Raw genomic sequence first — 27051 nt, forward strand, 5'->3', positions numbered from 1 at the left:
TGAAAGGAGTTTACGGAAACAAAACCCAAGCGGGGAGCCCCGAGAAGTGTCGCTCACCCTAGAAATGGGCTGACCAGCTGGAGGAGCTCAGAGCCAGACACAAGCTCCTGGTTGAAGAGTGCGATGCAGCGGAGGAAGTTCTCGTAGACCTCCTGGCTCTTCAGCACCCTGCGCACCTGTGGGGAGAGCGAGTCAGGGGGCCCCTACCGGGCCCAACTCCTGCTCCTGAGCACACCTGGCTCTGCTATCACCAGGTGCACACAGAGTCACCAACACAGGCGTGTTCTAAAGGGGCCGGCTGTGGTCTGCAGCAGACTGCTCTCCGTGCAGTGATCTTTGGCTCAGATAGCATGTGCCTAGAGCCATCTCACTGGCTCTGCCCACTGACTCTGGACAGAAGCCTCAGGACCATCCCAGCTTTAGAGATGCCACACAGCTTCTGAGTGGCAGACACGTGCCCCCAAACTTGGTGTGGGCTCTGAGCTCTGCCTTTCCCACCTGTTTCGCTACCTCCTGCCCGCTGCCCACCACTGGCCGCCTGCCGCCTGCTCCCAACCCTGCCTGCTCAGATCTGAGCTGGGCGAGGCCTGTCTGGATGGGGGAAGGCCCAGAAGTCATGGGTCCCACCGGTCACCTTGTCAAAGAAGGAGAACTCCTGCAGAGTCCCGTACTTCCCCACGGTGGCGATGGACAGGTCTTTGGTACCACGGAGTTTCATTTTCTTCTGTGGAGAGAAATTCCATGCCATGGATGCTGTGTGCCTCCCACGGGCAGCCCCTGTGTCCATCTTTAGTAGAATCATAACATCACTAACACTGAGCTCTCCTGATGGGAACCGCCATCAGGTGCTGGATGAGGTCTGCCCAAGACCCCCGTGGATGAACCTCTCAGGACCTCAGCCTCCATGACCTAGTGAAGGGTTAAAGGTCACACAACCACTCTGCCCACAATCTGGGATCTAACTTTCAGCAGTTTAGCTCTTTTGATGTCAGGAGGGATTGTCATAGAGTAAGAACAGCCAGGGAAACATGCCCCTAGACACTGTATCAGAAACGTCTTCCCCTGCCTGTTTTGTCCTGTGGGCCGTGATGGTGATGGGAAGGCGACTTGAACTTGGCCACTCTGCTGAGACATCGAGGACACGATAGAACCATCTCCCACATGCCTGAAGAATGATGGGGATGTGTCAAGAGGACACAAGAGCCAGCCCAAAGGGCCCCACTGGCCAGATCTGGGACGGTTTAGGCATCCAGATAAACAGTGATAGTCACGGATTATAACCCGAGTCTATGATGATACACATAATTAAATAAATGGAGATGAAAAAAAGCTCTTCCTTACAGTAGAAAGCCAACTCGTAAATGCATAAAGAATGATGGAATTAGAAAATCACCATCACAGGTGATGAGAACAACAGGAGCTGGACCTCAGTGCCTCTCACCCCCCTAGCAGGGCACCTTGTGCAGTAACCGACCTGCACAACTGTACATAAGGGCCCTGCCTGTGAAAGAGTTGTGATGGTGAAAAGGAGCAGACTGAGCAGTACATCCGGTTTCTGCGAGAGGAGGTGACACTCCTTCTCACACAATCTTGTGAGCCAGGGGGAACAGGTGACCGGCCACCTCACAGGTGAGTCGACTTCTCAAGGTCCCACAGCCAGTTTCAAGCTGGACTAGAGCCTGGACTTGGCCTCATGCCCCAGGTCTCTGCATATTGCTCCTCAAGTCATCTACGGAGAAGGCCAGGCTGCTGGGTGTGCACGCATACACACATCTATGTGCACAGCTGACAGTTACCTTGGCTGGTGCAGACACGGGACGGAGGAGTGAGGGCCGAGAGCGCTTTTTGCTGTGTTCCAGATTCTTCTCGTGCTCACTCTTTTGGACACTGTTCATTTCGCACGGCCCATTTCCTGTGAACTAAGGACACAAACACAGGAGGTGGTCAGCGTTGGAGAGACACAGCCGGGCCCATCAGTACTGGTTCTCATTGTATCCTAGTGCATGGAACCACTTGCAGCTCAGCTCGTGGCCCCAGCAAGCACTGTCTGCCACGGGCCAGGGGCTCTGTTCCAGTGCGAGGTGACCCTGGCTCTCAAGATGCTCACGTTTACTGGAGGAAAGACCCGTGTACCCAGCTCACTACAGTCGCACACTGTGAGGCTGGGAGAAGGCTCATGGAAGGCCTCGATGGGCGAGGGTCCTGACAGGTGAGGGAGGGCTCAGTGGGGAGATACTGAAGCTGGGCCTTGGCGTGTGGGGCTCACCCAGCAGACCACTGACAGGGTGTCTGCCTGTATGTTCGAGCACACCACCGAAAGGAAAAGAATTTCAAGCTAGAGGACCAGCAACATGCAAGGTCCTGGCAGCAAGAGGAAGAAGTTGACGGTGCCAAGTCACTGGGGCAGGGGAGGAGGGGTTCCAGCCAAGTTTGCAATCTTTCCTGTGAATAAGAAAACACATCTTGGGGACAATGTCATCACTTGGTGGGGTGCTCACTGATAGTCCTCCCAGGCTCTACACCAAGCACTGATTAACAGGTCAGGGTGCTGGCAATATTTATGAAGAATGGTTCTGGAAGGATCTATCCGGCATTTGCATCTGTATGAAAGTCAGAGCAGGCAGGGGGAAGGTGAACAGACCATGGCTTTTCTTCAGGGCTGGGCTGGAGGGGCACACTGCAATCACCCCCACTATGTTCACGTTGCCTGCACCCACTCCCACCACGGGGCCTATATGCAGAGACACTACGTGAAGGGTGTGCTGTCAGCCCAAAGCTTGGGCTGGGTGAACAAATCGTGGTGCATCCAAACCAAACAGAGGCAACTGTCAGCTATGAGTTAGCTCTGTGTCTCTGTGTCCACTGTGTCACTGCTAGGGACAGGCATACATGATACACTGTTATGACAAACCAAAAAAACCCCTAGGGGCAGAACAAATGGGATGTCATCTTTTTTAAAAGGATAAACATTTGTTTGCACATTCAGAGGAGGTTTCTGGAGAGATACATACTATAAGACACTTGTAAGTACTTAACTCTGAGGAAACTGAGGCTAGGAAAAAGGGAAGTTAACTTTTCATACTTGATGCTCTCACGAATGCTTGATTTTTCTCATGAGCATGTACTTTTTTTATATTCATAATTATAATAATAAAGACCTATTGTTTAACTACAGGCAAAACCTGTCCCTTAGAGGATTAAGCTTCTTTGGGGGGGATTAGTTATCCGAAGACCCAAGGCTGCTCCAAGAACCTAACGTGGAATAATTCTCAACTGGTATTTGCTGTAGATCCCAGAACAGGTGCAAACACCAATCCCTAAAGGAGGGGGACAGGTGACGATATGACGCGCTGAGTAGGACTTGGGGGGGGTGGGTTGGGAGGAAAGGGGGTAACCCACTGCTCGCCTGGCTAAGCTCACCCAGCTGGAAGGCAAGCTCAGTACCACCGATCTTCCCCTAACAGTTCAGGCAGTTCTTTTGTTTCAGTTAAATGTCCCAATGTACAAATGCCTGAGGCAGAAGACCTCCAAAGACCATTCACATAGGGACTGGCTCGGCTTGCGTTTGTAAATAAAATTGTACTGGCACACAGCCATGCCCATTCGTGGACGTACGGGCCTGTGGCTGCTTTCTCGCTACCACGGCAGAGCTGAGTCTCTGCCACAGAGACTGTCTGGTCTGCAAAGCCTAAGATACTTACTGTCTGGCCCTTTATAGAAAAACTTTGCTAATCCCTGATCTAGGCGAAGCAGTCGAGTTTAATTAGGACAATATCAAATTTCACCTTTGGTTTCTTTTTCCTGCAGTTTTAACAGAAATCTAAAAGTTAATGAAAAGATCACTCTATATGACAAATTATTTATGAGCATTTTAGTAATTTTTAAAAGTTGATTAAATCTTTTAAAATGTACAAGACAGTTCTAATTACACAATATACACTTAAAAAAACACTGCTGAATTGATAACAAATGCCATTTAAAGAAACTCTGTGGGCAGGTGCTTTTCTGAGAGAAATGCTTATTTTTCTAGGGTGGGCTTTGTCAGTGTCCAACTTGGTAAATGCCAAGTTGTGTCCACCAGGGGGCACTGCAACCACGGCCCTCAGAGGACAAGAGGCTCTACTCTCCCCCAACCCTGACCCATCAAGATGATAACCCAGGAACCAAGGGCTGCAAAGAGTTCATGTGAGCTGTGCAGCAGCAAAAGCTGGCCAGGGACTTTCTTCCCTGAGGCCATGAGGGTGGGCTGCCCCTGGACCCTGAAGCATTGACAGCAACGACCCTGGGAAGGCCACCCAGGGATGCCACTGTGCACACATCTCTGCGGGGATGGGGTTCAGGGAAAAAGCTGCCAACGCCAGGGTCAGAGCTGAGATTTAGGCCAAGATCCAAGAGACCCAAAAACTATCCACCAACTGTAACTGTATAAGGGAGCAACACAGGGCTTTACAGCAGGTGACAGCATGCAGCTTGGGCTCCTAGGGACACAGAGGCCCAAGCACCCACAACCTTGGGCTAAGCCAACACAAGAAGGGTGTGAAGCGGGAAGGAGGTGGTGAGACCCCTCTCCTCCTCAGCCACGTGGCCCCCGGAGCCAGTTAGGAGAGTCTTTGATGAGCAGGAGCATACAGAGAAGGAAGATGGGAATGATGCTAGGACTGCCAAGGACAGTTATTTGGGAACAGGGAGAAAAAAACCAAGTAGGGATTCTGAAGTTCAGAGAGATCCACAGGGCAGGTAATGGACTCAGAGGAGAAAGCTAGATTCGGGGATAGGGCCGTGAGGAGGCAGCTGGGCTGAGAGGCCCAGTGTAGAGGTGAGCTCCCTGCCCCTGGGGAGTCCAGACAAGGGCTTCCTTCAACCGCCCCCCACCCCCCCGGTATCCCCCAAGAGCCTCCATCAGGCCAGGCAGCTGGCTGGTCCTGGGGATGCAGAGGGAGACCCTGGGAGGAGGGGATGAGACGACCAGATGGGATTCTAGGCCTACTTTCCCAGCACAACCCCAGCTGCTGAGCACGAGCCAGGCCCCGCGAGAAGCACTTAAAGGACAACAGCTCAGTCCCCACCTGAGCAGGAGGGCCGGTCAGTCCCGTGTGAGAGAGAAGGCAACGGAGGCCTGGGAGGTGACACGGCCTGCTCAAGCCTGCCTGCAGCACCCAGAGCCCGAGGAGGCCCAGGCTGTGTGCTCACGGGGCTCTGTCCAGGCCCCCAGGATACCCAAGGCTCCGGGCAGGTGGGCAGGACTGGTTACAGCTCCTGGACTTGTTTTCAGCCCAAAGGATGGGCACAGAGCTTCTCTGACTCTGAGTCAGGAAGTGCTTCTGGGTGGAACCTCCTCTTAGGGATGGTGCTCTGTGTCCCAGAGACAGTAACACGGGGACAAGCCCCGACCTGCATACCGGAAGTCTGCCCAATCGACTAAGAGTCTTGAACAGCATCCAAACTCAGACTGCTATCACCCCCGAGCCCCTTCCTTCAAGACCCACTGCCCCCCAGCCCTGTGCACGCACTGCATCTTCATTCAAGAAGCAGACCCGGGAGAGGCGGTGGTGACACAGGAAGGTGGGAAGGGTGGACTCTTGTGTGCTCACACCCCAAGTTGTCATCAAGGGCAAAGAGGAAGAATAAAAAGAGGAAAGAGAACACTCAACAACCTAGGAATAGAAGGAGCTTCCTCAACTCGAGGGTGTTTACAGAAAACCCACAGCTCACATCACACTCAATGGTGCAAGATGGAAAGCTTTTCCTCTAAGATCAGGAGCAAGATGTGGATGCTGACTCTCACCACTTCTATTCAGCATAGTACTAGAAGTTCCATCAGAGCAATTAGGCCAAAAAAGGAAGTAAAAGGCATCCAAATTGGAAAGGAAGAAAGAAAACTATCTCTATTAGCAAATCCTAAGGAATCCACAAAAACTATCAAAGCTAATAAACTGGATACGGCAAAGTTGCAGGATACAAAATCAACACAAAAAAGCAGTGGTGTTTCTATACATGAGCAATGAATAATCCAAAAATGAAATTAAGAAAACAATTCCATTTACAACAACAAAAAGAACAAAATATTTGGAAATACATTTAACCAAGGGGGTGCAAGACTAACACAATGAAAAAAACTTAGAAACACTGCTGAAAGAAACTAAAGACTTAAATAAATGGAAAAATGCTGTGTATTAATCTTGTTAGGATGGCAATACTCCCCCAAACAGTTGAAAGATTCAATGCAATCATTTTCAAAATCCCAACGGCCTTTTTTGCTGGAGTGGAAAAGCCAATCTTTAAATTCATATGGAATTGCAAGGGGCCCTGACTAGCCAAAACAATCTTGAAAAAAAACAAAGTTGGGGGACTCACACTCCCTGATTTCAAACTTACTACAAAGCTACAGTAATCATGACAGTGTGGTGCTGGCCTAAGGGCAGACATGGTGATCAATGGATTAGAACTGAATCCAGAAATAAACCCATAAAACTATGGTCAATTGATTTTTGACAAGAGTGCCAAGACCATGCAATGATGGAAAGAGAACAGTTTCCTCAACAAACTGGATTGCCACATGTAAAGTGGACCCCTATCTCACCATATACAAACATTAACTCAGAATGGATCACCAACCTGAATAGAAGAGCTAACACTATACAAGTATTAAAAGAAAACTTCAGGTAAACCTTCATGACCTCAGAACTAGCAATGGATTCTGAGATTTGACACTGAAAACATGAGCAACAAAAGAAAAAATAGGTAACTGGTCTTGACCAAAATTTAAAACTGATGTGCATCAACACTAACAAGAAAGTGAAAAGACAACCTACAGAACAGAGGAAAATATTTGATAAAGGACTAAAGTCAAGAACATATAAATAACTCTTACAACCCAGCAACAGAGACAAAGTAAAAAAGGTGCAAAGTACTTAAATAGACATTTCTCCAAAGAAGATAAACAGATGGCCAATGAGCACATGAAATGCCCAATATCATTAGTCAGCAGGGAAATGCAAATCAAAACCGTAAGATACCATTTCACACCAACTACAAAGGCTATAAGTTTTTTTAAAAAAGGAAAACCTCAAGCATTGGTGATGATGTGGAAAACTGAAACCCTGGTATATTGCTAGTGAGAACGTAAAATGGTCCAGCCACCGTGGAAAACAGTTTGGCAGTTCCTCAAAAGTTAAACACAGTTACCACATGAGTCAGCACCTCCACTCCTAGGCATAGACAAAAAATAACTGAAAGCAGGTGTTCAAACAAAAACTTGTACATGCGTGTTCATAGCACGATTCACAATGACTGAAAGGGGGCAACAACCCAAGTGTCCACTGATGGATGAATGAATGAACAAAATGTGGTCCATCCACACAATGGAATTATTATTTAGCCATAGAAGGGATGAAGTTCTGACACATGCTACATCATGGATGAACCTTAAAATCATGATGCTGAGTGAAAGAAGCCAGACACCAACCAAAGGCCACATGTTGCATGATTCCATCTATGCGAAATGTCCGAACAGGTAAATCCATAGAGGCAGAAAGCAGATTGGTGGTTGCCAGAATCTAGGGAGGGGGGGATGGGGAGTGACTGCTAATGGGGACGGGTCTCCTTTTGGGGTGATGGGAATGTTCTGAAACTAGAGAGGGGTGATGGCTGCACAACATTTTAAATATTCTAAATGCTACTGAAATGTACGTTTTAAAATGGTGAGTTTTATGTTACGTGAATTTTCCTTCAATTTTTTTTTTTAAAGCCATAAGTTCATAGGAAAAAAAAAAAGAAAAAGAGGAAATGGAAAGGGCAGGTCAGCAGGCCTCAGTCCACAGCAAAGGGAGAAAGGCTGACAGTGCAGTCTGCGCCCCCAACCTCCCCATCGCAGGCCCCTCCTCCGCTATCAGCTCTCTGCACTCCCACCCCGAGTCACTGCCAAGCCTCCACCCAGTCCCTCCAGGGGGGTAGGCAGTGAGCCTGACCCCTCCCGCACCTTCCCACAAGGACCTGGTTACAGGCAGGTCTCCATGGGAAGACGCTCTGCCTCCCAACCAGCCCTCATCGCCTGGCTGCTGTCTGTCCAGAGAAGCCCTTTTGAGGATTTGCGCCAGCTCCCCGTGGAGGTGGAGCCTGCACTGGGGGCTCATGCGTGTCTGCACTGGCTGTGGCTTCTGAGGGAACCCAGTGTGTCTGGGGAGTGGATAAACCTGGCCTGGGGGCTGCACTGGCAGGGGGTTCTGGCTGATGAGAACGTGGCCCCAGACCGGCGTCGGCGCTCTGTACTCACCAGGGACCGCTTGGCTTCGGGCAGGAACTGTCCAAACTCGGAGAGCAGGTCCTCCTGGCCGCGGAAGAGGTTGGCCACCTCGGTGAACACCTCCTCTTCAGACATGCCTCGGAACGGACGGCCCTTCGTGCTCAGCTGCTCCTTCTGCCCATGTTCAGGGGAGGGAAAACGAGTCGTTAGCCAAGGAACCAGGAGGCACCCTAGGCTGTGACATTCAGGCATCCCACTGTGGAGGAGACAGAGGGATGACTCACGAAAGAGAACTGGCTGGCAGAGCCCATGACTGCTGCCACCAGGAGAGGTGGCCCAGCCCGCTGCCCTGCTGACACCTCCGGGTGTCCCCTAACCACTCCCCCCTCCCCCACCCCCTGCTCTGGAGAACAGCCTGTGCGCTTGAGTCTTGACCCTGCTGCACAACGTGGCCTGAGCCCCGGCCATGGATGCGGCCTGTGCTGGGAGTGTGGAGGGGATGTGGGAGGGGACGGTCATGGAAGGACCTGACCTCAGCTCTCAAGCACCCTCGAGCAGAGGCTGGGGAAGTGCAAGGTCAGTGGCAAACCCACGGTCCTCCCAAGGTCCAGGGAACTCATTCTGCTGGGCAGGGGACTGAGGAGCTAGCTCTGGGTCTGGAAGGGGCAGAGGGTGAAGAAGGAAGGGAAGGGACTTAGAGGTCAAAGGACCTGTTCCCCCAGAGTCACTACGACTCTGGAAGGAAGATGGCTTGACCTGGAGCTTAAAGCAACAATATGAGGACCAGACGGGACCCAGGTCGGCAGGGCAGGAAGCAGCGAACACAACTCAAGCCGGCCATCAGAAGTTAGTTCCTGTCAACTTTACACCCAGGAACGTGACAGAGCATGAGGCGCTGGTGTCGGGCCCTCCCAGAGTGCCCAGCAGCAGGGCTTCGACATCCCCCCTCCACAGCTGCAAAGAGGGAAGAGACAAGGAATGGGGAGCCCTTTGCACGCCCTCTCCTCTCGGCCCTGTGTACCCTGAGGAAAGCTACTTTCCAATCCTGGCACACGGAGCACCCGTTTGCGGGCAGAAAAAACTGCCTCCACCCCCTCCTGACCAAAGTTACCGGGACACTTGAAGGCCAAAGAAAAAAACAGGCAAAGACCATTCAGCTCAGAGAATAAATACAAATCATCCCTATACAGATGAAACAGTGATCAGACTGAGTGATGTTTGAAGAAATACAATTTAAAACAGTGTCGCAGCATTTTTGCTCATCAGATTGCATAAGGACTGGTGATTTCTGATGAGGGTGTGGGGAACTAGGCACTCTCATTACCAGGCGGAAAGGAAGATTGCTGCCACCGGCAGAGGGAAGCCTGGCGCCATCTATGATCATGTGCTGAGCGCACACCCTCTGACCTAGGGACGCACCTTCTGGGAATTTTCCTGCAGAGAGAGTCAGTTCTGCTCTAACAGTTCCACCCGTTTTGAACACAGATCTGTTTGGGTCACGGACTAGGGAATGATTTGAGCGTGGTACGGATTCTGCATTTGCTGAGGCAGGATTTTGTCCAGGAGCAACATGGGGTGAATGTGGAAAAGTGTACCCGGCTGAGCCAAGCCACCTGGTAATACACGACCTCCGACATACACACGCCCCCAGCATCGCTCCCTCAGCTGCTAGAGCCACTCTGCCTGAGCCCCCTCTGGGGTGACAACCCATCCCATTTTAGGAAACCTGCTCCTGGTACCTCACAGTGACCCGCAGGCTGCAACCTTTCCACACCCATGTCTACACATGACACTCAGGTCTTTTCCAAGGTCAAGTGCCGGATGTGCTGCAATAGTCACATCATGCTTAGCCATTTAATGCACGTACAATGGCGCTATCGGTTTCAAGTAGGTGCCTATCTTCTTTTAATGTGTTGCTGACACAGTTTTTCAGTCTCACGCTCTGATCCCATTTTCCCATAAGACCTGTGGTTGGTGAGCATTTATTTGCAAAGCACGGTCATTTTGGGGGGACGTCAGGGCAGAACTGGCTGTGCTCATCCAGGCACACGACATATGTTCAAAGTTGTATAAAGGAAACAGCTGTCCATGGCTGACCTGAGGCAAGCACTGTGCTTGCATCAGTGACCTCGGTTAACCATATTTAACCGGGATCAGCACCACCAGCGCTATAGCCATTTTATGGATTAGAACCCCGAGGTCCAGGGAGGTGAGGGAAAGGGCTCTGAGGGGGCAGGGGGCACAACTAAGGTCTGACTTGAGGCCCAACAGAGATAAAAAACAGTAACGTGTGGCCCTAGAGCTGCTGCTTTGGCCTCACAGTGTCTTTTAAAAATCCGCATCAGTGTTCGAAAATCAAGAAGAACTCACACAGAAATTCAGATTTCCAGCTCCTTTTGAAGGACCAGGCAACCTGAGAGTCACCAGGGGGCTTGTTCAAAAAGCAGATGCTGGGCAGGACCTGGGGTGGCAACTCTGAGGGGAGGCCCAGGCAGCTTGCATTTCCAACCAGCTCCCTGTGGCTCTGGCTGGGGAACACTGAGCCGTACTTCCTTCCTCACGCTTTCTCCACATCAACCCGTGGCCCTTCGCTAGGACCTTGGATAAGTCACTTCTCTACACGCCAACAAACCGTCCCCCCTCCCCCCCCGATTCCCATCAACATAACAGATACCTGCCGGCCTTCCCTCTAACGATCCTTCCAGCCCCTGAGATGTGGTGACCCCACGAAATCTGTGAAGAGCCCATAAACACTCATGATCACAACATCACCCCTCCACACAGACTGATGTTCACAGCTGCCACTTGCAACCGCTTATCTGTGAGAAGCAGGAAGTTCTCAGTGCCGTACAAGGACCGTGCAGACACCGGACGTGAGGCTGACAGGACCAAGCATGTCACTGGCACCACTGCCCACAAATGTTTAGAGTATTGAAACAGTTTCAGTGGGTTTACAGGGAGCAATTGCTATCAATCTGATCCTAAACATTTATGCTAAAAAGAATCCCATGTTTTTATTTCACTTATCAAGGTTGTGCAGAAGATTTCATTTTTAAAAGTGGGTTCTGCTGCTTAGAAAAATAAAAGGCATCAGAAACTCCATGTCTGGGTGAGGATGACATCCGAACTCCTTGCATGACACAGATGTCCCTTGCCACCCGCCTGCCTGCACTTCCTGCTAAGTCCCCTGAAGCCAGCTGCCTGTTCCGGCCCCCGGGCCTTTGCACAGGCCATTCCCAGCACTGAGAGTCCACCTTTTGCCTGACGGTTCTGACTGATTCGCCAAGATTCAACCTGAGTATCCTCTCCGTAACCCGCTATGGGGTCAGCAGCCCTCAACCCTGACACACCTGTCCTACACACAGTCCTTCTTGTCCACCCTAATCGTTTCCAAGTTTCCTCCACCTCTAAACTGAACTCCTAAGCAACAGCAACCATTCATCCCTGTCGACCCAGCACCTGGCACAAAGCCCGGTTGTAATCAGCATAAATAAAGGGTAGTTTATTGTCTAAACAATAACTAAGCCATCTTATAAAAAGAAAACTATCTTCTTGGGTTCTTCTTTAATCCTCTAATGTGTGTTTCCTATTGAGGGTGCAGAGGTGCCTCAAGGGGCAAATTAAAATCAAACCTAAACAGAACTCCAACAGGTACACCCATGTTCACAGCAGCGTTATTCACAACAGCCAGAATGTGGGAGCAACCCAAGTGTCTGCTGATGGATGAATGGATATAGAAAATAAGGCGTAGCCATACAATGGAATATTACTCAGCCTTAAAAAGAAGGCCATTCTGACACATGCTACGGTACAGATGGACCTTCAGCGCATTATGCTAAGTGAAACAAGCCAGGCACAGAGGACAAATACTGTACAATTCCACTCCTAGGAGGTCCCTATCGGAGTCAGATTCATAGAGACAGAAAGTACTGATAGAAGGGTGGGCGCCAGGAGCTGCGGGAAATGAGGAAGGGGCAGTTAGTGTTTCATGGGGACAGAGTTCCAGGTTAGGAAGATGAAAAAGTTCTGGAAATGGATATGGTGATGGCTGTGCAACAATGTGAATGTACTTAATGCCACTGAATGGTACACTTAAAGTTGGTTAAGTTTTGTATTTATATATATTTTACCACGGTAAAAAAAAAAAATGCTAAAAAAAAAAAGAGCTAATCAGAATTTTCCAGGATTTCATGAATTCAGATTAGAAAATCTGAATGTTTCCAATGCACCTGATATTGGATGATGCCACAAACACCCACAAAGAAGCGTGACCTACAGCTTCTTACCTGGTAAGTGTGCAGTATCTCCAGGAATGACCTGTAGATTTCTGGGTGATCTAGAAAGCGGGTCTTAATCTTGTTCACGTAGCTGATGGCGTTGTTGAATTCCACGGAATCTGACTCCAAGGGCGCCTGGGGTTTGTCCTCCTTATATAGCATCTGCTGCTTGACGTTCTCTGCACAGTCGCTGTGGTTGTGCGAATTCTCCTGACAACGGTACGACAGTGAGTTACTGTTGGGCCCGGCACCGGGAACAGATTGTGAGAAACGCCAGACTGAGCCACTGTGTGCAAGAACAGGCAAAACTTAGCACAGAGCCAAGTTTTTTACGTCGACGCAGAAAAAGGTTACTTCTGGGGGCCTGGAGAGAGAGAAGCAGGGAGGGGGCACCCAGACAGAGACAGCCCCACCTCGGCATTCTGAGTGCCTGAGCGTTCCTGGGACAGTCTCACGAACTCACCTCTGCCTGATCCTTCCAACAGATTCAAAGAACATGAACCCGAGAGGCACACTCTATACACTTGGAGAGATTAGCATTCGGGAGAGATTTACAAAGAGTGGATTGTTTAATCCTTTTTGGAGCAGAGTAGAGTCTTCCCACACCTCTGGCCAGCAAGACTGTCTTCAGGTGTAAAAGCACCTGCTGTCAGCAGGCATGAGACTGGGACCCTGCAGGTCATGGGGGCCCACTGTCCAGGTTGCACAGGGTTGTGGGACTTCTGGTGCTAGGCCTGGGGCAAGTCACTTGAGAGAAGAGAGATGGGCCCTGAGCAGTTATCAAGCACGCTCTCCACTGATGTGCTTTTCTGTCAGTACCAATAAAAATAAAAAACAGACATACGTCTCTCTCCTGGGAAGTCGGAATCCTAATTCACAGTGGGACAGGACCACCCCCCAAAGGAAGTGATGTTTACGCTTCTAAACTGGAATTTTGCGTGTGGTCCTGAGGGCAGCCTCCCTCTGCCACTGACCACGGCTGGGCTGTCGGGAGCGACCCTCGGCATCCTGCAGGTCCCCAACTGGGTCTCGGGCAGGCTGGGATCCTTCCAGTTCAGCTTTAGGTCTTTGCTAACACACCACCTTTCAGCGAGTCTTCCAGAACCATCCTGCACCAAAATAAAATGACTCTTACCTCCCAGCACTCTGAGCCCCCTTCTTGCTCTATTTTTCTCCACAGCACATATCACCTTCCTACAGGAAACATATTTTACTTATTTTTTTCTCTCTCCAGCCCTGATCAGAAGGCAAACTCCAGGAGGGCAGGGATTCTATTTTGGTCAATGCTATATCCTCAGTGCCTGGAACAGAGTGGGCTTCATCCACTGTTGGGGATGATCAGATGGACCGATGAAGGAAAAAATCCCCTGTGGCGCCTGGCACTGCCTCTGGCACCCACAGCTGACCCTAGACTCCAGGGGACGCCGGGCACACTGCTGCCCACTGCTGCAGAACTGTCATCACAACAGACACCTCCACCAGGCACACCCGCCGGCACCTGAGTGGGTCTACTAGTGCGCTGGGACTGCCACAACAAATACCACAGACTGGGCAGCGTCAGCAACAGACGTTTATTTCCTTGAAGTTCTGGAGGCTGGAAGTCCAAGATCAAGGTGCCAGAAGGGTTGGTATCTCCTGAGGCCTCTTGGCTGGTAGACGGGTGTCTTCTCGCTGTGTCCTCACAGGGTCATTCCTCTGTGCACACATATCCCTGGGGTCTCTCCTTGTGTCCTAATTTCGTCTCCTTATAAGGACACCAGTCAGACTGGATTGAGGCCCATCCTAATGGCCTCATTTTGCCTAAATTATCTCTGTAAAGACCCCATCTCCAAATACAGTCACATTCTGAGATACTGAGGGTTAGAACTTCAAGATATGAATTTGGGGGTGGGGTGGGGGCACAATTCAGCCCATGACAGTGGGTGTAGAGGCAACTCTAGGAAGTCTGAGCCAAGGAAAACAGACACAAAAGATCCAGAGCAGTCACAACTCTAAGCACCGTTTCTCCCAGGCACTAGAATTTGTTCTATGACACTTTGGGGACGCTGTTCCTGATTACCTTTGCTTAAGCTCACAGAAGTCTGTGCTCATGTTCCTTCATGGTACACAGGCTTGGCGGCAGAAGGAGCTGGAAGGAGTTCAACAGGGGCAGGGGGGAAGGGAGCAGCCCTTGAGCAGCCTCGGAGCCAAGGTTTGCTTCAGAGGAGGCTGTGGGGAGCTCCCTCCCCACCACTGCGAGGGGGCATTTTCAAGCACCATGTGCCTCTTCCAATTCCCTGGAGTGAGTCACCGTGACAAGATGGGAGAAGCACCCCTGGAGACCAGGGTTCGGCAAAAGGCCAGACAGTAATGGTGCAATTGCTGTGGCAAAGAGTCTGGCGATTCTTTAGTAAGTTAAACATGGTCACTAGGTGACTGAGCAATTCCACTCCTAGGTATCCACCCATAGAACCAAAGACAGGTGTTCAAACAAACCCTTGTACATGCATGTTCATAGCAGCAGTGTTCACAATTGCCAGAAGGTGGAAAAAACCTACGTGTCTGTCCATCAACTGATGAACGGATGACCAAAAGGCGGTCCATACCTGCAGTGGAATATTATACAGCCTTAAAAAGGAATGATGCTCTGGTATAACATGGATGAACCTCGAAAACATGCTGAGAGAAGGAAGCCCAGACACAAAAGGACATATAGTATATGATTCCATTTATATTAAGTATCCTGAACAGGAAACTCTACAGAGACAGAAAGTGGATTAGTGGTTGCCAGGGGCTGGTTGGGTGGGGGCAGAATTGGGAAGTACCATTTCTTTTTGGGGTCATAGAAATGTTCTGGGATTAGTAGTGGTGGTTGCATGGTACTGTGAATACACTAAAAGCCACTGAATTGGACAGTTTAAAATGGTCACAATGATGAATTTCATGTTACGTAAATATCACCACAATTTAAAAAATTTTTTAAAGTAATCTGAAAGATGTAAAAATGACCAGCCATACAAAAATAAGCTGGCTTTGTTCCCTGGGCCACAGTTTGCCAACCCTTGGTCTAAACTTTTTAGAACAATCCAGGCTTTTGTCTTCTCTGTCTGCTGTGGGGGGCCTCAACCAGGCACAGTTAGAAACGCCTCCTAGACACTGATAAGCGCCCTACATGGCCGACTTGTCCATCTGAGTGTCCACATACAGCCCCAACTAGATATTTAAGAGATGCCTCAGATGGACTTTCCAAACACAGAACAGCCCCCCGGCCCACCCCCACTGGTCATCCCAGCAGGTGCTGCCTTCACCCAGAGACTCAGGCATCCCGGAATCACCCCTGGTGATCTCACTGATTTTTCTCGCTTTCGCTGACACCCACCCACATCACCGTCTGCTCCAACTGGTTCCCACGCCCCTCCCTAGCCTCCCAGATCCGCTCTTGCCCCCTCAGCCCACTTCTGGCACAGCAGCCAGAGCAGCCTTTCCAGAACTTTCCCCTGGCTTCCCACGCTCCTGGCTCTCTCTCCTACACTCTCTGCTTCGGGCTCTGACCGCACCAGCTTCTTGGCTGTCTCTCAGGCACACCCACTCATTCCCACCTCAGGCCTCTATGTCCCCACCAGGAAGACTCCCCGGGGGGCCACAGGCATGGCTCCTGCTCCCCTCACTCAGCCTCTGCCCACGGCACCTTCCCAGGCCTGGCCCCTGCTGTCACCTGCAGCACTGAACTCCCTCCTGTATTTCACATCTGTCCATATGTGTCTCACGTGAGTCCCCACCTCAACCATGCAAGCGCCCTGAGAGCCAGGACTCAGAACAAACCTCAGCGCCTGGCACAGAGGAGGTGGCCTACACCTGCTCCATGGGTGACTAAGACAAACACGAGAGGCAACCTCCCAGAAACTGACTGAGCTTCGAATGACCCTTCCTGGAGGGAAGACGGCCGGCTTCCCTTTGAACGTAAAGGGGTCACTAAATTACAAGATGCACCTCAAGGTTTATCTCTTTACTTATCATCCAAGCAGCCATCGTCCCAGCCAAGCACAAGAGGGCCGGCCCCAAGAGGCAGGGTCCATCCTGAACAAGACCCAGCAGCCAAGATTCATCACTTTCCCACTGACATCCAGTCTTGTCCCTCTGATGTCCCAAAACAGGGACAGTCGTGAACAAGACAGACGTAGTCCTCCTGTCTAATCTGGAGGACTCAGTCTGCCAGGGAAGGCAAACCAACACGAAACAGTGGATTTTTTATTTCTTAGCTTCGCTATGTTATTTTGAAGTATATAAAACGGGGTGCTGTGAAAATGACTTGGGGATGGGAGCGGAGGGCTCTCTGAGGAGGTGACGTTACAACTAAGGCCAACCAGATCCAAAAAGATGTTGATTCAGGAGGCTGCAGCTGCAGCAAGGGGACGTTCTTCCTGCCGTGGTCCCCGGCCCCTCTCTGGCCACACTTCCCACATCATGGCACATGTCTATTTTCCCCTTAGATTAGTGCTCTCAACTGGGGTGATTCTTCCCCCCAGGGGACACGTGGCAATGTCTAGAGACATTTCAGGTTGTCATACTGGGGGAGGGGGCGCTACTGGTATCAGGTGGGTGGAGGCCAGGGATGCTGCTCAACACCTTACAGAGCACAAAACGGCCCCCACAAGGAAGAATGATCTGGCCCCAGTGGCAACAGTGCCAAGGCTGAGAAACCCTGCACAAAAGGCTCCCCACAGGCTAAGACTTATTTATCTTCCTCAGCATCTAAGAACTATTCCCTCCTTGTCTATAGTTGACAGGATACATGACGAGATGAAAAACGGAAAACACACACACACACACACACACACACACACACACTCACAGGGAGCTATACTTCAAAATAGTGAAGCTAGAAAAACCAATTAAAAAAAAAAATCACCAGGGCACTGGCGAGTAGGGAGCCCTATAAAGTTCTCAGGCTACCGTGGATTCGAAAAGGACTCTAGGAAGGTGAGAGGACATTGCGTTTGCGCCTGGCGTGAAGCAGGGCTGGAAACATGGCAGGTCCGTGGATGTGACTGAAACCATGTGGGCGGCACGTGTCCCAAGGGAACGAAGGGCACGTAATTCTCCCCCTGAGGAAGGGGCCCTACATATGGCTGTTGCCAGGCTGCAGCAAGACCATAAAGCCCTGGTAGGCAGCTATCAAGGGAAAGTTCTCATCAACCCCGTCTTCAAGTTAATAGACCTGTGGTCACGAAATCCACCTAGGGGCAGACAAGACTGGTCCGGTCTCCTTATCTCTCCAATAGTCCTCGAAGCTGTGTGTGGAGCAGCAGGGGCCTTCTGGCTACTTAAGGGAAGGTGAGGCTCATGTGGAAATCCAGCCCCAAGAGCAGTTACTCCAACAGGTCTTGAGAAGGCGAATTCCACACGTGGAGTGCAATTTAGGTCTTGGACTCTGGCTCTTTCTTAACGAGCAATGGTAATGACACCTAGTGTTTACTCAGCGCTTCAGATTCAGCAAAGTGCTCCTGCACACACTCCTGCAAACGAGCTTGCTTTTCTCCCCTAGCCATGACTGTTCTGAAGATTAATCTCCGCTAAGGCTTTTATCATCTGGAGGAAGGAGTGCTACCTCTGGCTCCTGGGGCTCCATTTGCAAACATGAAATGGAAGCTTTTGGAATTCAGTAGCCGAAGGCTTCCAAGTTCCTTTTTAAAACTGAGGTGCACTCCTCGGCTTTAATGAGACAATGTACCGATGGTGGAGGTTGCCTTGTGTAGAGAAAAGGCAGAATTTATGTGCCAGCCCCCCTCGGAGAGGGACCAGCCACTGCCACATTGCCTCTCACTGCTGTCTTTTCAAATCCTGACTCCCTAATTGATAGGAAACTGCAATCTCCTTTATCATCAGAGAAACCTACAAAATGCATCCAGAGTAGATTTTTGCCTTCCCTGCAAAAACCCCTGGGGCAGAGATGGAGGAGGTTGAAAGAGCTCGTTCACTTACACCAGCACTTCTCAATGCTGTGATTTTTGCTCCCAGGAGACACCTGGCTATGTCTAGAGACATTTTTGGCTGTCTTGACTGGGTGAGGGCCTAGTGGGTGGAGGCCAGGGATGCGGCTGAACACCCCACAATGCCCTGGACAGCACCCCCGCAGCAAAGGGTTATGCCCTAAATGGCAACGGGGCCGAGGAGAGAAAAAGACAACCGTTACCTTATAAAAGTAAAGCTCAAACAGGCTTTCTTTTTCTCAGGGGATCTGGTGAGCAAACACAAGAAGGGACTGCATAGATGGAAGAGGCAGCAACCTGTCACTCGAGAAAGAAGGGACCAAAGCCACAAGCCTGAGCTCAGTCAGTGATCCTGTTGGCAGGTGAATGAAGCACAGCAACAATAAACGTGTCTAGTCACACATGCATCTCCACCGCTTTATTTTGTGGGTGGCACCGAGGATGATCAGAGGGACCACAGGCCCAAGTACAAGTGTGGCTGGCCTGCCTAGTGCGCTCAGGGGGAGAGCCTCAAACCAAGACCTCCATGACTGTGGATGCGATTATTTTGACTGGACGTACAACTGTGTCAGGAGAATCCTCCCTGACACACAGACACATCCACTCTTGATTTAAATCCGCCAAACGGATCAATTTGGGATGCAGAGGCTGCCCATGCAGGTGTTTCAATCTATTTTGATTTCTGCTAGAAGCATTTTAAGAAAAAGATCGGCTCTTCACTAGCTTTCCAGCAGTGAAATACACAAGCCACGCTGTCCGGCCTGTGTATCTGAGTACCACGGCGGGCTGTGCTAAGGCCACATCACTCAAACCACTGCAGCGGCATACCTGGCTCGACAGAGGCGACTGTATGTTTAACTTGCCGTTCTTGGGAATGTCTATTCTGTACCCGAGAGGAAGGAAAGCGTTGAATCCAACAATCAGGTCAGGGTGTTCGTGGAAGAGCTGCGACACTCGTCGGATGACTCCAGGAGTATCAATGCTGGAACGAAGAATGAGAGTGGGCAGAAGCGTCTCGGGAAGCAAACTGAAAGCAGAATCGACTCCTCCCTTACCCATGCCATGGCACGAGCTCCTCAAACAGACCAAGTGAAGCACCCTCAAATGTGACTGGCGTGATTCTGCCCACAGTGGTGGGGGGGGGGGGGGGGTGTGTGGGCCTGGACTCCCTGTGCCTTCTTGGCAAACAGTGTTGTGTTTGTGTGGGTGGGCTCAACACTGCAAGCACATGTGCTAGGTTCTGAAAATGTCAGGACAGCCAGCTGCAAGTCCTGGGCTCCAAGAAGTGACAGAAGGTTAAAGCCCTCTAAATGGGAGACAGATTCATTTCATATGAATTAGGAGACTATGACACAGGAGTTGTTCCCAGCAAGTGACTATAACGTATAAATGTCAAAGGCCCTGCAAGTATGAAAGCTGCTAAGAATCTGAGGGGAGAGACAGGGTCTCCCTTAGGGCTGCAGTCAGGGCCAAGGTCTTAGCATCATGCTTGTGGAAGGAAACCAGGCGGGCCCTGCCGTATTTCTTCAGAGGGGGAAGCAGCACAGTGGGGATGTGACACTTTAGAATCTAAGTCAGAGGCACCGAGGTCTGGTCCCGTCCCTGCTCCTAAGGTGGATCTGGGCAAACCGCTGGCCCACTCTAAGCCTCAGTGAACCCCTGTCAAACAAGCTCACTATCCATCGGGAGGTCCCCCGTCTATCTCTAACCCTCCTGATTCTGTGCCTATGAATACAGCTAATGTGTTTGAAACGCCTTCTAAGTGCCAGGTTCCTTACTAAGCATTTTATGCGCAGTATTTCCAAGCGGGCCTGGCACTGGGGTGAGGCAAGTGAGGCACTCACCTTGGGGATAAGACTTAAGAGAGTGCGAAAACATTCGACAATCAAGATAAATAACATTTTCATGCAGTGCTTGAAAAAAAATCTAAAATAATTTTTAAAAATCCCCAACGAACAAAATTCTTTTAAACAAATCAACATTTTGAGTAAAGACAGGATCCGACTCTGCTTGCTCGACTGCCTCACTCGCCGCACCCCATCACTGCCCTCGTTCCAGGAATCCCCGCAACAGCTCCACAAGGGGGTACCTTTCCGTCTCTTTTTTGGAAGAAGGAACTGAGGCTCCCAGAAGTTCGACAACCTGCACAAGGGGTCACCCTGTTGAGGGGCAGCCGGGGTTGGGGGCTCCCACCCCGCTCAGGCAGACTGAGGCCCAGGGTGGACCCCCGGGATGGGTAGGGGCCCCGCTGGTACCTTTGGCTTTTGAACTCCTTCATGATCTCCAGGAAACCATTGTAAGTGGCAGGGTCGCTGCCGAAGCGGATCTTCACCTGGTCCAGGTAGGTGAGGGCGTCCTCCACCTGAGGGGAGGGGGGAGGGTCCAGGTGGGCCGCGGTCGGCGGAGGAGGGGACAGGAGCGGGGGTCCCTGGCGGGAGGGGGACGGGCCGGGCATCCGAGGGGCGGAGGTGGGGAGTCGGGGGTCCGGGGCCGCGCGGAGGGGAGGCCGAGGGCCGGGCGGGGCCCGGTGGGGGGCGCCGACCTGCGGGGGCTGGACGACAGGGTTCTCCCAGGGAGGGCTGGCCCACCACTTACGTGCACCGGCAGCTTCTCGTGGCCCGCAGAGCCCGAGCGACCCCAGCGGGCGCCGCTCAGCCCCCGGCCCGCGGGGCCTCCGCCGCCGCCGCCAGCGTGCGCCATGTTGGAAGTCGGAGCCGCGACCCGCCCCGCCCCCGCCCGAGGCCCGGCCGCGCATGCGCTGGCCCCGCCCTAGAGGGGCGCGGCCTGGTGACGCCAGGGAAGGCGGGGCTTCTTGAAGGTTCCCTGTAGGATCTTACCCTTAAAACTGAAATGCTACTAAAACGCTTTACATACCACGCGTGGGCAAACCAAGACCTGCTGCCTGCTTTTGTCCGGTCCCACAAGCAAGCTCAGAATGGTTTTTACAATTTTCAAAGTTGGAAAAAATCGGAGAAGGCTATTCCGTGACACGTGAAAATTCTATGGAATTCAAATTTCGGTGTCTGTAAAATAAAGTTCTGTTGGAACACAGGCACGCCCACTCGTTTACCGGTCATTTCTGGCTATCTTTGCGCTACAACAGCAGGGTGAATAGCTGCGACAGATGCTAAGATCTACACGCCTGATATATTTCCTAAAAAAGTGTTCTGGACCCCTGCTTTATAGAGTTGATGTAACAACGGGATATGGGCACACAGCACCCTAATACAGGGCCCTAGGGTGAACTTTTGCTAAATTGCTCTTGACTTAGTCCTGATCCTATTATCTTCACTTCTCTAGTCCTGATCCCATCATTTCCCCAATGGACCAGTTCGGGAGTCTCTTAACCAGTTTTTCCAGTCCCAGTGCTATCAAGAACTGAGATCATTCCACAGCTGCTTCCAAATCTCCAAGATCTTCCTATTTCTTGTGAATGAAATCTAAGCACCTACATGCAGCACTGAAGGTAATAAAAACCTGGCCCTTAGGAACCTGTTCCTGCAGAATTTTCCACCAAAGCAAGCTGCCCTCTCTCTGTGCAGAACCTCCTGTCAATGTCTGCCTAGCTTGGCTGCTTCCTGGCCCCGTACATCAGCACATATTATTTCCCTTGCCGAAAGCCCCGTTCTATCTCTTCATTACACAGAAAGCACCCTACACATCCTGCAAACTACAGCCCAAATGTCCTCCCTTTCAAGAAGCTATCCGACCTCTCCTCTGCCATCCACAGTGTCTTGCACATCATCTTTATTTGGTATCTCTTTTTATATGTGAAGAGGTGCAGGAAAGCTGAGTTGGCTGCCCATTGGCAATGAGTGCATCATTTGCCAGGGGTCAGGAGTAGTACGGTGAACAAAACTGACAAGGCTTTTACCCTCACAGAGCCATCAGTCTTTCAAGAAGGATAGGAATCAAATAATCACAAACAACAGATGTAAGGTTTCAACTGTAACAGATACTTCAAAGAGAAGGTATAAGTGTAATAGTTACTATGTTCCAGTTACTATGGCTGTGTTACAAACCATCTCAAGAAGAACATTTATTTTTCTCTCCAATCTACAATTTGGGCATGCTTGGCAGGAATAGCTCATCCTTAGCCCCTCAGTGTCAGCTGGGTGGCTGGAAGGCTGAGACTGGAATTCTCTGAAGGTTTACTCACTCACATGCCTGTCAGTTGCTTCTGGCTGTAGGTTGAGACCAGTGCTGGGGCTGTTGCCAGGATTGCCCATGTGTGGCCTCCTCATGCAGCCTGAGCTTCCTCACAATATGGCAGCTAGGTTCCAAAACCAATCATCCTGAGAGGAGTAAGTGAGCCGGGTGGAAGCCTTATAGCCTTTTCTGATCTAACTTTGCAAGTCACACAGAATCAAAAGTCCCTCCCAGGGCTTCCCTGGTGGCGCAGTGGTTGGGAGTCCGCCTGCCGATGCAGGGGATGCTGGTTCGTGCCCCGGTCTGGGAAGATCCCACATGCTGCAGAGCGGCTGGGCCCGTGAGCCATGGCCGCTGAGCCTGTGCATCTGGAGCCTGTGCTCCGCAACAGGAGAGGCCACAACAGTGAGAGGCCCACGTACCACAAAAAAAAAAAAAAAAAAAAGTCCCTCCCAAATTCAAGAGAAGGGCCGACAGACTCCAGAATGTGGTGAGTGACCAGGTTCTGGAATAGCATGGGGGATAGGAAATATTGCCATGACCATTTTTGGAAAATACCTTCTGCCACCCAAGGGACTTAACCCAGACTAGCAGGGGATGAGAACAGCTTCCCAGAGGAAGCTTTCCATTCTAGCTGAGTTCTGAAGGATATATAGGTGTTCACCATGAAAGTCAGGGGGAACGGCTGTGCAGAGGCCCTGTGGTGGGGAAGAGTGTGGCACATTTGAAGAACTTTAAAAAAAAGGAAAAAAAAAAAAAGACCAGTGTTGTTGGACTGCAGATGAATGGGAGGAAGAAGGAGAGAAAGAGAGAGAGAAAGCAGGATAAGAATGGAAAGGACAGGGGGGCAGGCTACTCATTCTTATGAGATGAGGTAAGGCTTTTGGTCTTGGCATTTAGTGCTGGTAGAAACTGCGCATGGGTTCTGCACAAGGAACTGTTTGAGCAGCTTTGAAGTTGGAAGCAAGTACTCTGACTACTCTGCAGGGAAGTGATTGGAGGGGAGCCAGGGAGGGTGCAGGGAGGCTGTTTCATCATTTAGGCAGGCAAAGGATCATGGTGGTTTAGACCAGGATGGGAGCAGAGGAGGTGGAGAGAAGGGTGTGGAAGGGAGGGATATTTAGAAGGTAAAGCAGAGAGGAAGTGGCGCTGGGTGGATGTGGGGGTGGGGGGGAAGGAAGCATTGAGGATTCATAGCTCCCAGCCCACAGAGGGATTCTGCTCAGTTTCACTGCATTCGTGTCTGAACAGCAGCTAACGCGGCCTGAACCGCATTCGGAGGCCACCAGAGTCTGGACAGCCCTTTCCACACCAACACCCCCTGGCAACAGTCCTTATCCTGAGAATCAACGACACATGTTGGCTTCTGATACACCCTAGCGTCCTCACACAAGGCCCCCCTTCCACAAGGATCACTGAGTTTTCCATTCTTTTACTAGGTCTCACAGGGTCAAAGGAAGCCCTCACTCATTTGGAGAATGGACAGCCACAAGCCAATTCCACCCTGGGCGTGTGTGAGTTCTGAAGGATTCATGAATATGTGCATGTTTGTGTGTATGAGTGCGTGCGTTCAACATGTGGGCAATAGTACACATACATCTTTTCATTCTCATTTTTATAAAGCATTAAAAAGTTGCTAAGCTAATTTTTTTCTTTACTATTCTCATGTACACAGATTAAAGTGAAAACCTTACAGATAAACTACAGGACCTATTGTATAGCACAGGAAACTATAGTCAATACCTTGTAATAACCTATAATGGAAAAGAATCTGAAAAAGAATATATATATATGAATCACTTTGATGTATACCTGAAACTAGCACAACATTGTAAATCAACTATACATCAATTTAAAAAGTTAAAATGGTTTGTATAAAAATAAAAAAATTTTTTTTTAATTTTAAAATAAAAATTAGAAAAAAATTGAAAATCTTAGAGTTGACAGTTTAGCTAGAGAGTTTAGATAAATTTGGAACACAAATGTCCTTACCGTTTGTCTAATTTAATGGCATTAAGGTAAGATCCTTAGGTGGGTCTTTTGTTGGACAGTATTTTGGCAAAGTTAAGAAGATCAAAAGATCTTATTTTGAACTAACCTAAGTCTTCCCAGGTGACAAACATTAGGATCAAAATCTCTCAAGTCCAGAATCACGTGTTGTAGCAGAATTCAAAGGCTGCTGGAGATTCTCATGCCCTGGTGTGAGTGCCCTGCCCCGTCTCCCATCCTGGAGCGTGGGAGGGCCTGGGAACGTAATGGATGTCACGTTTACATTTAGGTTATGCTACACGGCAAAGGTGAAGGGAATTTGCAGGTGTATTTAAAGTCCCAAATGAGTTGATTTTTAATTCATCAGAAGACAGATTATGCTAGGTGGGCCTGACATAACCAGGGGCACCCTTTAAAAGACTCTGGAAGTCAGAGCCTTGAATCAGCAGAGAGGTGTGATCCTGTTGGCCTTGAAGGAGGCACCAGCCATGTCATGATCTGCCTTTGGAAAGAGGCAGCTTCTGGGAGCTGAGAGCCACAGTCCTACAGTTGCAAGGAACTCAGTTATGAAAGAGCATGGACCAGGGCTCTGAGCCTGACTGTGAGATCCTAGCCCCTCTGACACCTTGTGAACCCTGAACAGAGAGCCCAGCCACACTGTGCCCAGACTCCTGATCCGCAGACACTGTGAGAATAAATGGCTGCTCTTTTCAGCTGCTAACTTTGAGGTGATTTGTTATGCAGCAATAGCTAACTAATACTCCTATGAAGTAGTCATATCAAAACTGATGAAGTAGTCTTGTCAAAACTGTTTACTGGGCTTCCCTGGTGGCGCAGTGGTTGAGAGTCTGCCTGCCGATGCAGGGGACATGGGTTCGTGCCCTGGTCTGGGAGGATCCCACATGCTGCGGAGCGGCTGGGCCCGTGAGCCATGGCCGCTGAGCCTGCATGTCCGGAGCCTGTGCTCCACAATGGCAGAGGCCACAACAGTGAGAGGCCCGTGTACCGCAAAAAAAAAAAAAAAAAAAAAGGTGAAAGGTCTTAAACTTTAGGATCAGAAGGATCTATCAAGATCATCTAATCCAACTATGAGTTTTGAAGCCCTTTATGGCACCCTCTCAAGTGGTTGTGTACCTCTGTTTACAGTCCCCCTGTCCCATATCAGGGACCCCCTCCTTATATAAACACCATATGCCATCTTTGACTGCTCTGGTCTCAGCTGTACTTTGCAAACAAGGCAAGTATCTGTTACCTTTGAGCTAGATGCTGAATACACAACCTTCTTTGCTTCATCCACATGAAGGCTCGAGATCTGAGGTTCAGTGGGATCTTTTGAGCTTCCATCCCAAATGGTGAATTTCTCCTGGCCAGAGAGTAAGTTCCACAAGCACAGGGTGTGATCCTTCAAGGTAGAGATGGCAAGTGATCCTTTGGCAAACACTTTCACACACCTCACCTCTCCTGCAGCAGGCCAGGGTGGAGGATAGTATATTAGCTGGGAACATTTTGACCTTCCAACTACCATAACCTCTGCTGGCTTGGAAATTCCCTGGTTTCCCAAAGGAAAGATGGGTAGATTAGAACATATCCCAATTACAAATAATGGAATGTGGCAAAGCTAAACTGAGTGTAACAACGGGTTGGGATTAAATCAATTGCCCAAATGTTGAATCTGTATTAAATAGAGATCATCAAAATGTATAAAAGGTTATCATCATCCAGGGAGTATTTAAAATTAATAAACAAAAAGAAAACCAAAATAAAATTATAGGAGAAGATTTCATACTCTTGGAGAGATATTTTTCTAAGGAGAACAATATTTGGAAGACATAAAGGGGAAAATTGACAAACTGGATTATATAAAAGTGTAACATTTCAGGAGGATAAACTTGAAAGGCATATGACACATTAGGAGGAAATATTTGCAGTATATAACAGATAAATGGAGACCCTCTTTAATAAACAAAGAGTTCTTACAAATAAGCAACAAAAACGCAAACAACTTACAAATTGGACAAATAATATAACAAGAGATTTACAGAAATAGTACAAGTGGACAATAAACATTTGAAAATGATGTTCAATCTCATTAGTAGTCACAAAATGCAACATGAAATACCAATATCATTTTTATCCATAGTATTGGCAAAAACTATGAATTAATTGCTGGAGTGCTGGCAAAGGTACAAGAAATCAGTTAATCTCATACCATGCTGATGGGAGTATAAGTTGATACAAATTTGCAGAAGGGTAATTTGGTGACATTTATTAAAAGTTAAAGCGTTCAATATCTTGGTTTTGATAATATACTATAGTTATGTAAGACTGCTAGCCTGGAAAGGTAGATAAAAGGTACATGGGAATTCTCTGTACTATTTCAGCAACTTTCTCTGAGTCTATAGTTATTTTTAGAATAAAAAGCTAA

General features: G+C 49.7%; 2 protein-coding genes across 3 annotated transcripts in view; both read right to left on the reverse strand.

Moving 5' to 3' along the window:
* SIN3B (SIN3 transcription regulator family member B) overlaps positions 1–21194 on the reverse strand; it is a gene marked incomplete at its 3' end in the record, with an annotated part of 35605 nt that extends 14411 nt beyond the window's left edge. Inside the window, exons 1-8 of one of the 2 annotated variants that reach the window (XM_079703688.1) lie at positions 21084–21194; positions 20744–20850; positions 19317–19470; positions 12529–12729; positions 8273–8416; positions 1797–1919; positions 635–724; positions 58–176 (exon numbers count right to left, since the gene is read on the reverse strand). In XM_079703688.1, coding sequence (XP_079559814.1) covers positions 58–176; positions 635–724; positions 1797–1919; positions 8273–8416; positions 12529–12729; positions 19317–19470; positions 20744–20850; positions 21084–21188 — 1043 coding nt within the window. In that variant the 5' untranslated portion in view covers positions 21189–21194. Of the gene's footprint in view, positions 1–57; positions 177–634; positions 788–1796; positions 1920–8272; positions 8417–12528; positions 12730–19316; positions 19471–20743; positions 20851–21083 lie in introns of both variants that reach the window. The other variant, XM_079703687.1, reaches the window with a different exon arrangement.
* Positions 21195–25068: 3874 nt separating this feature from the next.
* The window catches only part of NWD1 (NACHT and WD repeat domain containing 1), a gene marked incomplete at both ends in the record, with an annotated part of 37182 nt that continues 35199 nt past the window's right edge, over positions 25069–27051 (reverse strand). Inside the window, 2 exon segments of the mRNA XM_079701520.1 lie at positions 25069–25128; positions 25879–26087. Of these exon segments, the coding sequence (XP_079557646.1) occupies positions 25069–25128; positions 25879–26087 (269 nt within the window).

Source organism: Hyperoodon ampullatus (genome assembly GCF_949752795.1).
Source record: "Hyperoodon ampullatus genome assembly, chromosome: 4".
NCBI classification, from domain to species: domain Eukaryota; kingdom Metazoa; phylum Chordata; class Mammalia; order Artiodactyla; family Ziphiidae; genus Hyperoodon; species Hyperoodon ampullatus.